The sequence below is a fragment of the Neomonachus schauinslandi genome, chromosome 13 (assembly GCF_002201575.2).
Source record: "Neomonachus schauinslandi chromosome 13, ASM220157v2, whole genome shotgun sequence".
Lineage (NCBI taxonomy): Eukaryota > Metazoa > Chordata > Mammalia > Carnivora > Phocidae > Neomonachus > Neomonachus schauinslandi.
This window is the reverse complement of record NC_058415.1, coordinates 74,109,222-74,121,559: the sequence shown is the minus strand read 5'-3', so window position 1 is coordinate 74,121,559 and position 12,338 is coordinate 74,109,222. Positions and strand designations below refer to the sequence as shown.

General features: G+C 55.2%; 1 protein-coding gene across 1 annotated transcript in view; it reads right to left on the bottom strand.

The window, feature by feature from the left end:
- Positions 1-8,420: 8,420 nt before the first annotated feature.
- ZNF618 (zinc finger protein 618) overlaps positions 8,421-12,338 on the bottom strand; it is a 177,460-nt gene continuing 173,542 nt past the window's right edge. The window contains exons 14-15 of the mRNA XM_021691432.1: positions 10,633-10,734; positions 8,421-9,986 (exon numbers count right to left, since the gene is read on the bottom strand). Coding sequence (XP_021547107.1) covers positions 8,470-9,986; positions 10,633-10,734 — 1,619 coding nt within the window. The 3' untranslated portion in view covers positions 8,421-8,469. The remainder of the gene's footprint in view (positions 9,987-10,632; positions 10,735-12,338) is intronic.

The following is a 12,338-nucleotide window of genomic DNA, read 5'->3' as shown; positions in this document are numbered from 1 at the left end:
TCGAGATCCCATCCCCTGGGATCCTCACTCTGGCCCTTTGCCCCCGAAGGAGAATGTTCACTGACCTTCACACGGTGTCTGGGACCAGCGAGGCACTGGAGCAGGGCTGGAAGCCCTCAGCCTGGCCTGGCTTGTCCTGCCTTGAGGAAGAGAATAGGCAGACTATCCTCGGTGGCTCGGTCACCAACTTAGCCTCAGAACAGGACTCCAGAAGCTTCCGAGACACACAGCATTTACAAACAGCTAATTTATAAACCCCCCTTGCTGGGTCCACCCACCCAGAAGCCTGAGAGGTGCCGCTGCGGGATTAAGCCCCCCCAGCTTTGGGTCTTCTGGGGCGGCAAGCTGGGCCAGCGGGGTGGCCAGTGTGCTAAGGGCTGGCGCCTAATTCAGTCAAGGGTCCCTCTCAGGCCATTAGCCCATTTGCTTAAGAGACGCATCAGGAAGGAAGAAGAGAGGGGGATGAATCCAGAGGCAAGGACTTGGGCTCTAGAAAGCTCTGCAGCCCCCTTGGCCAGAACACATAAAGAGCCCCCGCTTCTCCCCGAAGTCCCAAGCTTGGAGCTTCCAGGTTCTAACAGAGAGGACCGTTCTGGGGGACAGTGTGTGGTCGGGCGGGAGTGGGTGGGTCAGGGGCAGGGACACAGGCAACTGTTCGGGGAGAAGAGACACTCTCCAGCCTGAACTAACAAAGGTCACTGTGTCCCACACTCGTACCTTGCTTCCTGCGCACGCGTGCCTCTCATACTGGGGCTGGCCACTTACCGTGCTCTGTAGAAGAATATTCTTAAGTGACCCGAAGGACAAATGCCTCAGGTGGGAAGCAGCTGCAGCTGGGAGATGGGATGTTGGCTCATAAGGTCTTTTTTGTATAGTTCCAAACTCACCATTTAAACACGGGCTGTCCATAAAACCCTAAGTTTCCTGAGTCTCTTGAAATAACACGCCGGCCGCCGTGGGACTGCACCCTGCAGGGCACGGGGCAGGAACTGAGGCGAGACAGTCCCTCCAGCCAGGGCCTCCCCTGTGACTCCCCAGCTGGCCTGTCGCCTCGTCAGGTCCTAGAGACAGACATGTGGGGTTGAAGCACATCCGTGACCCAGAGTCCGGAGCCCAGGACGCTCATCCCAGATGGCACCACCATCACCCTTATCAAGAGGCTGCCCTGAGGACTCAAGGTGGTTCTTAAGTATTCGCACCTTAAATTTTCTCTTAGAGATACTGGTCACGTTTGTTATAAAATCGATGTGGCTGCTTAGGAACGACACCTACTTTTTAAAAACTTTAAAAACCCAAGAGACTGGCCCTTCAGCTCTATGAAGGCTCTGGGCCATGCCCTTGGCCTTCTTCCGGGACAGCAGCGTTCCAGGCTTGGGGAAGGACTCTTCAGCTACGGTGGCCTCCTGACTCGTTTTACGGCATGGAAACTCCTCGATGAAACGTCAGTCAACCGCTCTTGGCAATGTCCCGGGGCACTCGTCAGAGCAAACACCCACAGGACTGTCCTGAGGGACGGGGGTCCAGCTCGGCAGCCTGCTGGTGATGCTCCACGTGCGACTTGGTGCCATTTGTTCGGCCAACGGCCGTAACACGTCCTCTTCGGGGACAGCGCCCCGTCTGGTTGAGGCCAGGAGAAAGCACGACGAGCAGACTGTCCCCACAGCAGCACACTCACCCTTCTGGCCGACTCGGGCCACTGCCCTCCTTCTGGGGGCATCATCTCTCCTTTGACTTGCCCTCAGCTTGACTCGAAGCCCTGATGTGCATGTGTCGGGGTGTGAAGCTCCGGGTGAGACCTGCCCAAGTCCAGCCAGGCTGGTACCCCAAAGCTCACCGTGGAGGGCACAGATTCTTAACCTGTTTAGAGCCACAGACGCCATCAGGAATCTGGCAGAGCCGCAGACACTCCTCCCCAGACGGAGGATGATACAACACACAGGCCCACGTCACCCAAGGCTGCTGGGTACCGGGTGACCAGAGGCAAGAGGCACACCAGTGACCACCGGACACAGTAAACTTGGATGTGTCCCTGAGACACTGGACATGCAGCACTCAGATTAAGTTCCTCCTCCTTCCAGGGGACGATGGTCCGTGAGCAAGGCCCACAGGGGCCCTGTCACTGATCACACGGGGGCTGAGCTGGCTCTGGCACCGGACGTGTCAACTCAGCTGAGATGACATCCCCTCTGTCAAGCGCAGGGATCCTGCCTCTCCTCCGTCTCTATTCACCGGTGCCCCCGCTCTTCACCAGATGACAGGGCCCAACGCCAAACCCAAGAAATAACACCACACACCACCATCTTCCTAAAGGTTGTTTTATTGTAAAACCATAAATACAACACTGACATGAAATCATTTAAGTAACTGATCCTCTCTAACCATTAAAAGGATGTCTTTTTGCCTTGGCATCAACCAACTGGGAAATAATGTTGCAAGAATTTGGGGCGTGGGAGGTGAATTCTGGGCTAGGGCTTTTGGCGATTTAAGGAACCAAGTGGAACCTTCCTCTTCTTCCTGGGAATGTCCCACTTTTGGACAAGAACAGACAGGTAAAAACAGCAACATTTAAACAGCTCAGTTTTAAATTTTATTACTCTGTAAAAATCTTTTTTTTTTTTTTTTTCTGTTCCTTTCCTCCATTTGACATCAGAAAACGTTTTTAAACATCACGAAACTGATTTGGCTGTTAAATGGAGATACGGTACCAAAACAAAGTGAAACGAAAAAACCCAAAGGACAAACAGAAAACCCTAAATAAACCCTCGTTTGGTCTCGGGGGTTTACAGATCACAAGAACCGTCAACTCAACCCCCATGCAACGTGACTCCTTGGAGAGCTGTTGGATCCACACCAACGACACAGGAGACCGCAAACAACGTCTTTTGTTAATTAACACAGCAAGGGTGACACTAGGTAACTTTTTAAATACAGTACATGGTACACAGGGCCCCAAGATGGCCGCTGCATAAACCCCTCGTGGAGACTGGAGCCAAGCACTGGCTGTTTATAAAAATATTGTGTTGCTACAAAAGTATAAATTAATGCTACCGGTATTAAGAAATATTAAACACATAAAACTTATAAGGATTAAGAAAAATATTCATTAATACCTGTAGAAAACTCTGGCCTAAAAAAGATATTTTTTTGTGTTTGTTTTTTTTGTAAATTTTTTTTTTGTGTTTTTTTTTTTTTTAAGATGACTTGAGTTTCTTGCACTCGGAGAGAGAGACACAGTCAGATGTGCCTACGGTATTGCCTAGAACGTCTTAACTACTGAGACAGGATGGGGGGTGCACGCACGTGGGTACTGAGCAGGGCGCGGGAGGGAGGGGTACCAAGGCTTTCTCAAGATTTACCTGATGTGAAAGAATCACTGATGTGAAGTTTGTGGGGGGGGGGGGGGGGGGGAGAAAAAGGATCAGAAAACAACTGAAAATAATTTACGCTTTTTAAAAAATATCTCTGCTTCAGGTGGTTGTACAAAATGATTTCCTGATGCTTGGGATCTGAATGGCCCCGGACGCGCTGACCGGCGGGTCCTGTCTCTCCTGGCTGGCGAGTCCCAGCCCCACGCCAGTCCACAAGCTGGCTCACCGCCTGGGAACCCGGCCACCCTGGCGGGGCGGGAGCGAGGGCCCCAGGCAGGGACCAGCTGGCACCTGGGTTGTGGGAGGAGGCTTCCTTCCGGCTGGGCTCAGACCCCACGGTCTCTGCCAACCTGGACATCAGGAAGCGCCACAGGGATCCCAGGCCCCTGAGGTTGCGGACAAGGCTGGGCTGTGCCCCTTTAAGGAACTTTGGTTCGAAGAGTCAAGGTGCTCGGTGCGGACGCGGCGGGTGGGGAGGACCCTCGCGGGTCCTGATGCTGACGCCCAACTGCAGACCTAGCAAATCCTTCTCTGTACAGGAGCTGGATCTTGAAAGCGACACCCCCGGTGGCGGCGGGGACGTGCGTCCTCACAGAGAAACCACAGGGCCCCTCCAAGGAAAGGCAGGCCTCTACTGACCACGATCCTCAAACCCAAATGAGAGAGGAAGAAAAACAAGACGATGACGACAAAACCTGCAGAAAGCCCTGAAGAGGGGACCCAGGAGGGAAACTAAGAGGAAAACAACACTGTATCATTGGTTCACCATAACTGGCCTAGCAAACATGAGCCACAGTGAAGAGAGGGGCAGGCCCAGCTGGACACGGGGGCCAGGCTGGCGCTGGCTGGGCTGAGACAGGAGCCCCCCGCCCCCCACCTCCAGGGCGCAGCCCGAGCCATACTCAGCCTCTCTGTTCTAAGCCAGCAGCCTTTCTAGCAGCTCCCCATCAGGTACATCCAGGCAAACGTGCGCGGCCACGTTCTCAGAGCGAAGGGCAAAGCTATGAACTCACCCCAGCTCAACGGGGCAGGAGGTGGCTGCCCGCCATGCCCGTGCACCTCCTCTTTCCATCCCTGCGAGCACGTCCACCGTGACCGCAGCATCCAGGCACCGTCCCCTTCGGGGCTGCCGTCCACAGGGCCTCCCTCCTCCATCCGCAACCCAGCTTCATTTCAACCTTTCCTGGGAACGGGTGGGCCCCAGGAGCGCGAGCTGTACCCGACGGCTCTCCGGGTGCCCCCTCGCCGGGGAGTCGAGTCCGAGTCCGGGCCGAAGCAGGTGGCCTCGGGCGAGCACAGGGGACTCCCAAAGGCAGAGGTTTGGCTTCACAGTGGAAAACACGCCTCGCAGAGTTCTTCCCTGGTGTTTCTTCAAAGTGCAGGAGATAAAGGAGGGAACTCAAGGGGAGAACACTCGCTGGCTTACGGACCACGTGTAAAAAGAAAGTCCTTCCTCAGACCGTTCTCTCCTCGCCAGGAAACTTTTGTACCCTTTTCCCACTGACAGCCATTCCCCGAGCGCCAAGCCTGAGGCTGTCAGGTGGGTTGGTGGCGCCTGCTCGGGGATCCGGCAGCAGCTTTGCTCGGGTATCCGGCAGCAGCTTTGCTCGGGGGGCCCTTCCATTTTGTTTTGGTTTCTAACCACCATCTGAGGCCTGGCCGGTGGGTCCAGGCACAGGGAGGGAGACCGGTGTTGGGACAAGAGCATCCATGCCCAGGCTACTCAGATCGACCACTCACGAGGCTGCAGTCCTTGGCCTGGGCGTCCGACGAGGGAGAACACCCTGCAGGATGGAGGTGTGCTCTGTCCGTCTCCCCTCTGGGGTCCACATATGTCAAACAAGACCACCTCTGTCCTGGGAATCACATGGCTTGAGACAAGGTACGTCCAAGTCAGCAGAAGACCGCACTGAGCTGCCGAGAACATGACAGAAATGGCCCTATTTCCTGGCCTGCCAGCAACCGAGGGCCTGTGGTGGAGAGTCCCATAGTGGTCACAGACCGGGGGGGAGCAGAAGACAGAACCCTTCTCAAGGTCAGTGCCAGGGGAGGTCCAGGGAGATGAACTGGAAGAGTCTACCTCAATCCTTTGGCTAAACTAGAATTTGGATAAGGTGGATATTGCTGGAAATGACGGGCCAGTGGCTGGATCTGTCAGATCTTTGGGTTTTCCTAAGCTGTTCGCTGCAGCAAGATTTACACTACGGACCTGCCTGTGGGAGGAAGCAGACCGAAGGGGCACCCTGATACAGCCTTTCCTGTCGGTGACACCAGTTTCGGGGGGAACCAGCGGCTGCGAGAGACAAAGGACTACCTGCCACCTTGTTACCGGACCTGGATGAGGCAGCCCCAAGAAGGAGACAGCTTTCAGGGCGCCTAGCGGCATCTGTCTTAACCCTGCAGAGCAAGCCAAGCCCGAAGGGTTGAACGGAGGCGGGAAGGAAGAACAGAACGGGGGTGACACGTACGACATCTAGAATGTAGTTAACTAGACTTACGCAGACTTTCATTCCAGAGGGCAGCCCCGGGTTCCAAAGAGAACGCGGAGCTGGGCTTGGTCTCTGATGGCTTCCCGACAAAGTGAAATGTCTGGCCCGAAAATGGGGCAACGCAGAACAGCTCTGCTCTCAGTAGAGGGACGACGGACTCCAAGGCTCTGCTCCCACCAGCCACACGAGGTGGGCAGCTCTGGTCCCCCCTCTGTGGTGCAAAGTGCCAAGTCGTGGACCCTTCCCCAGCAGCAAAGCACAGCTGGACAGGCCTTCTGCCGCGGGCCCCCGTCCCAGCAGCCCTGCAGCCTTCCGGGATTTCCCCGAAGTTCGGATCAAAATGTTCGTTGATGCTCCCACGCTCTCTAGAAAGTGACATGAGGTGACTGTCCAGTGCAGATGGAGGCTCTTCTGGCGGCGTGACCCCGGCTGGAAATGTGGGGGAAGTACCTAGAACCCCTCCGGGAGGCAACGCCACTGGTTCCTGAGACCACCGCCTGCTGGAGCGCCGGTGGGAACGGCTCGTTCCGATGCGTCTCAGTGTGTCCAAGACTCGGAGGGAAAAGCTGCGTTAGTGCTCGTGAGGCGACAGGAGCAGGCTCGGCCCCCAGGGACACCGCTCTGGTCTCCGATCCTAAGCCTTCTCGGGTTTCTGAACCAACTTGACTTCCTGATGCGCGACGGACCCGGGGAGGGGCTGCTGTACAGTGCTTTGTGGAGTCGAGGTATCTCACTGCTAAGTAATGCTTTATTACCAGGAAGGGATGGAGCGGACTTAGTCAACCTCAAGACGGTGAAACGTGCCTCGGCAAAGAGCCCTCCGTGGTGGCGGTCATTCTTAGCCTGAAGCCCTCGGTGCAGCCATCTATCCCACAGCCACGGCCACCGAGGGGCCAGGAGGCCAGCAGCACGGGACTCATGGGGGCGTGGGGGTGGAGCGCTGACCCTGACAGAACCACCTCTGGGGAGGGCAAAGGGGCCACGCTCTTGGCATTTGGACTAAGCACGTGCAACCTAAGCTGCTCAGGAGAGAAAAGCCAGTTTTCACAGCCTCAAGTTAAATGCGGCCCGATGCCACTCCACCCTCAAGACAGCCACCGTTTGGCCCCCAAGGCACCACGCTCAACTGCTGTCCTGGAAGGCGGCCCGAGGCTCACGTGGGGACCCCCAGGGCCGTGGGCAATGGCACCAGCAGGACCCCTGGGGCCCCGGGGAGGGGGGAGGGGCCGTGCGGCTGAGGTGCGACGGACGTGAACGCGGGTGGACTCGGGAGTCCCCGCTGAGCTGGAAGTGTCGGTGACGTGGCGAGTAGTGTAACGCACTCTGGGCAGAGAGCCAGACATTCGCGGTGCCGGACACAGGGAGCCGGGAGGGCGCGTCTCCCGCGCACATTCAGGACTCCTAAGCCACACGCTTCCCTATGGCTTCCGCCGAACCCACATCTGCGAAACCCGGTCTCCAACCCCACTCCTGGTTTCCAAACAGCGAAGCCAAGTCTGTGGTCTTGGCTGTTCGAATACGTGAACATGGGACTGTACAGGGAGGGCTAATAAAAACCTTAGGATACTGAAGATACCACTGAGATGAGCTAGTTTACAGTGTGATTTGAGGAACAAAAAGGGCAACTGGAAAAAACAAAAACCAAAAAAAACCAAAACCTCCAAAACATAAGTTATAGACATTCAGTGCCTCCTAGCAGTCTAAAATCAAATTTGGGGGAAAAAAAAAAAAAGCAAAAACTGCTAAAATGTTAGGGAAAAAAAATTGAGTGGAGACAGTATCTATACTTCTTTAAAAAATGTCTTTTTTTTTCTATCTTATATTAAAAAGCAAAAAGTCAGCTTTATATTCTTAAAGTCTCCTTTCCTGATTTGGGGAGATAGATAGGTGTGTTTCTAAGGCGGCTGCCCCGGGACCCCCCAGGGGTATCTCGGAGGCAACAGCTCAATGCCCTGAAGGTGAACGAGAACAAAGTCCAGTGCAGACACGGTCCATCTGATGCAGTCTGGAGAATCCATGGCAGAGCAGCCGGGGAGAGGATGGGTGCAGGAGGGTCAGGAGGGCTTGGGGGAGGGGCATGGAGGGGGCAGAAGGGGAACAGCCACAGGGTCAAGGACAGAGAGCGTCAAGTCACTTCAGATCTCAGCTGCCTGAACGTTTTACAAAACCAGCTTCCTACCAATCTGCACACCTGAAAACGGAGTCTTTTAAGCCCCCTCACTGAGAAAAGGAGGTGAAGTGTCTTCCCTCTTCCCCACTCAGCTTTCCTGACACACCCAGTTCAACGCACAGGCGCCCACGAGCAGGCGTATGCGCACGCACCAGGGTTGCGTGTGTGTGTGCATGCGTGCGCGGGGGGGGGGGCACGCGGGTGAGCACGGGGCCCCCGCGCCGCACACCCACGCCCACGCGCCTGGACGCGTCCGCACACCACATGCACACACACACTGAAAAAGCACTTAAGTTTCCGGGGGGGCGTTTATAATGAGGTCCACAGTGTTTAGAACTTAAATTCCTTTTTCTTTGTTTGCGACAGTGTTGTGTGTGTGTGGTTTTTCTTCCTAATGTTTCTCTTCTCTTTTTCTTTTCTTCCTTCTTACCGTTCTGAAGTCTTAAAGCATGTTGGATTTCAGAAACATGAGTTTGTTCATATCTTCTGGACTGAGCAGCCGCCTCCTTTTGATTAGAAGGGCTTGCTCACACATATTTACACACCCGCTCCTGGCCCCCACGGCCGGAACCGCGAGCAGCCAGAAGGCCAGCTTGGCGAGTTTCGTGTGCTTTTGGGTAACGCACGACCAGTACTGGAAGAGATCAGGGGTGGCCTGGAAGAGGGGCTCCTGCAGGTAATCGTACACCTCGTTCTTCCCAAGCCGATCGTCTTCCTGAGCTGCGGGGTGCTCGCCCGTGGCAGAGCGGGGCTTCTTGGCGGCGGGCTCGAAGTCGGCCTCCTCAGTCCAGGACTCCTTCACCTCGTTGATGAGCTCGCACACCTTGCCGATGATCTCCTCGTGCTGGTAGGGCGGCACGGGCCGCAGCTTCTGCTGCGGGTCCAGGATCATGGCCACCTTATGCGCCGGGTGCACCTTGAAGTTCTCCTTGAGGGCCTCCAGGAAAAGGTGGCACAGCTTGCTGACGGTGCCCGCGTCGTTGGCCTTGGCCGTGAACAGCTTCTCCAGCCTGACGTAGGTGGGCAGCACCAGCTGCAGGGTGGGCTGACTCTCATTGCTCAGCTCGATGACCGCCTGCTTGACTGGCGTCAGGATGGCCGCCAGGTTGCTGAGCAGGTGCTTGTTGAGGCTCTGGATGAGGTTCATCTTCTTGGCGCGGCTGTAGAACTCGCAGATCTGCTCGTACCGCTCATGCACCAGCAGCAGCGAGTCCGTGACCGAGTTCCAGCAGGGCGGCGGCGAGGTCTCCTCCAGCGAGCCGAAGGTTTCCTTGGCCAGGCCCGTGGAGCCCGCCAGGTCCTCGCACACGTTGAGCAGCTCGATGACCTCGTGCATGCTGCGGGCCTGCAGCGTCCGCTTGCTCAGCACGCTCTGCACCACCGAGTTCAAGGCACAGGCTGAGCAGCGAAGGCACATGCCGGCCTTGGAGAAGGCGGACGCGCTCACCCGGCAGTCTGTCACGTACACTGTCCTGATCTCCGACATCACAAACTCCGACAGCACGTTCTGCACCCAGTGGTGCACCAGGTCGCCACTGTCGCGGATGTCCGCGCCCTTCACGCCCAGCACGTAGCTCTTGATGTGGTTGCCCTCGGCTTGGTAGGCCGTGAGGATGTAGCATGAGTCGGGGCCGACGCTCTGCGAGTGGCAGGTAACACCGATGCCCAGACAGGCGTTGCTGCCCAAGGCACACGTCACCTTCACCTTCACCTGGTTGTACATGCGCGGCAGGTGCTTCAGGGCCAGCGTGTTGAAGTTGCCCAGGATCTCCGTGACGGAGAAGGCCCCGTAGCGGGCGCCGCTGTCCACCAGCGTCTGGGCCAGTTTCAGGAACTCCTTCCCACTCACCACGCTCAGAGCGCCCAGGTCGGCGCACATGACCCTCAGCAGCCGCTCTGCGATATTCTGCCGCTCCTTCTCGGGGATCATGCTGTTGGGCGTTAAACCGCTGGTCATGGCTGGCGGAGGACACAGAGAGAGAGGTCATTAAACCTGGCATCGGAGGTTCCTCCGTCTGGCGGCAGCCTACTCCTCTCTAAGCACCTAGTATTAGGAACTATGAGGTTTCATCTTGCACACGAACTGGTGGTGCTGGTGGTCTTTAACATGTGACTCTCACCGGAATAATGTTCTAGGGTTGATCGGTAATGCCTGCCGTGAGCACGAGCGGAGAATACAGTGGGACGTATGCAACATACTTGCTGCACGTGTCACTCCCCTAGCCTTCTGAAGCCAACTGGTCTCACTTCTTCCTCAACATAGCAATTGCCTCTGAGAAAGGAATCCCTAGTGAATAAAATAAATGAGGCCACAGCATCAGGAAAGATCAGCCAACAGAAAGTGTGGAGAGTGGACTCCAGTTCCGACTCTATCACTAAGGATGTGCTTTCTGAGCACACAAAGATCCCCTCCTCTCCCCGGGGCTTCCTTCTGCCCGTCCAGTGAGGTCACAATTCCCACAGACGAGGTCTTAGGTGTGTAAGAGCTTCGGAGGCGGTCTTGCATCACCACGAGAGGTACACGTGGTGGAATGGGGGGCTGAGGGGAGTGGCCAGAGCCGGGCTAGTGGTGCACGGACGGACCTCTGGCCCGGGAGAGACCTACTGTTGTTGGCGCTGTTCCTCTGGGCCTGGGGTTTCCACTTCTCTTCTACAACAGCAGGCGGCGATCGGGACTGGTTGGAGGCGATGTTGTTCTCGTTGTCCGCTACGGGCACAAAGGGGACAGCGTGTGACCCTGAGGTGCAAGAGGGCTGCCAACTCACCGGATGAGAATGACAGCATGGCGGGTGAAGTCCGAACAAGGCTTCCAGGACTCAGGCCTGGGTCCAAACCCTGGCTCCTGCTCAGACAACACCTGATGCTTGCAAAGCCTCAATTTTGTCACTTGAAGAAATGAAGACTGAGCACGTGGATGGGACACACGTGCTGGAAGGACCAACAAGAGAAAATGCAGGGAAAGACCAGAGCACGGGGCCAGGTGCAGAGTAAGCGCTCGGTGGGAAGCGCTGATGCGCGTTGATCTGGGGGGCCCCACACCCACACACGACCCCATGTTCTGGCTCAGAAATGGGCAAGGGATGCCAGGTACTGCAGGTGGCCTAAGGGACCTCACACTCTCTCACTTCTCTCAAGTGTGCTTTTCTCATCTTTTCAGCTTATTTACTAAAACTTGAATTACCAAGGAACAAAACCAAACCACAGCCCTATGTGGTACTACGTTCTCAACCTCCCTCCCTGTCAGATGTGGAAACTGAAGCCCACATAGAGGAAACGATTTGCCCGGAATCACAAAAAAACAAACAAAGGCAGGGCTGGGACAGACATCCCAGGTCCCCTGATTCCTAATGCTTGCTCCATGCATTTCCCTAACCTTTGTTTACTTGTACATATGCAACTGTATCAAAATGGTACATGCCGGGCACCTGGGTGGCTTAGTCAGTTGAGCCTGAGCATCAGACTCTCGATTTTGGCTCAGGGCATGATCTCAGGGTTGTGGGATGGAGCCCTGTGTCCGGCTCCATGCTGGGCGTGGAGCCTGCTTAAGATTCTCTCTCTCCCTCTGCCCCTCCCCACCCCCAGCCCACACTGTCTCTCAAATAGACAGATAAAATGGCATATGCTTATTCTCCTTCCTTCACCGCTACTTCTTTGACATTTTTATAGAATCATTTGAGTAGAAATGGTCTGAGTACCATGCTTGTCATTATAAATGACCACACAGTCTCGCATCGAATGATCCACCATGGACTGCTGAACCACACACTGAGTGCAGTTTCTGGGCTGTTCCCAAAATTACTGTTCTGCTATGAACCTACTTGCCTAATATTCTACTATCATTTCTCCCTGCTTTTGTTGTTGTTCTGGGTTTATTTCCCCGAGACATCATCTTACAGGTAGAATCACAAATGCAAGGAGATGAATGGGCCACAGTGACCCCTGCTCAGGAAGCCAGCATTTTCCATTCTTCTCAGTTCAAGGCATAAGGCCTTGGAGGCCAAGCCACAATTTTCATAGCAAAAGAGGCTTCCCCAGTATCTACATGCTCAGCCCTGCAAGGCTAATTAAGAAACTCCAGGAAAAAACAACCCCCCCGCCCCCCACCAAAACAAACTGACAACAACAAAAGAAACTCCAGGACATCCACTCCAAGGAACATAGCACAATCACTAGGAAATGTGGTTGCATAGACTGTAACAACACAGGAAAATGCATGATGAAAAGATCTCATCACAATTTTATACGTATTATTTATACTTGTATTTTAGACTTAAAAGTCAAATAACAAATCCATGCATCAAAAATAGACGG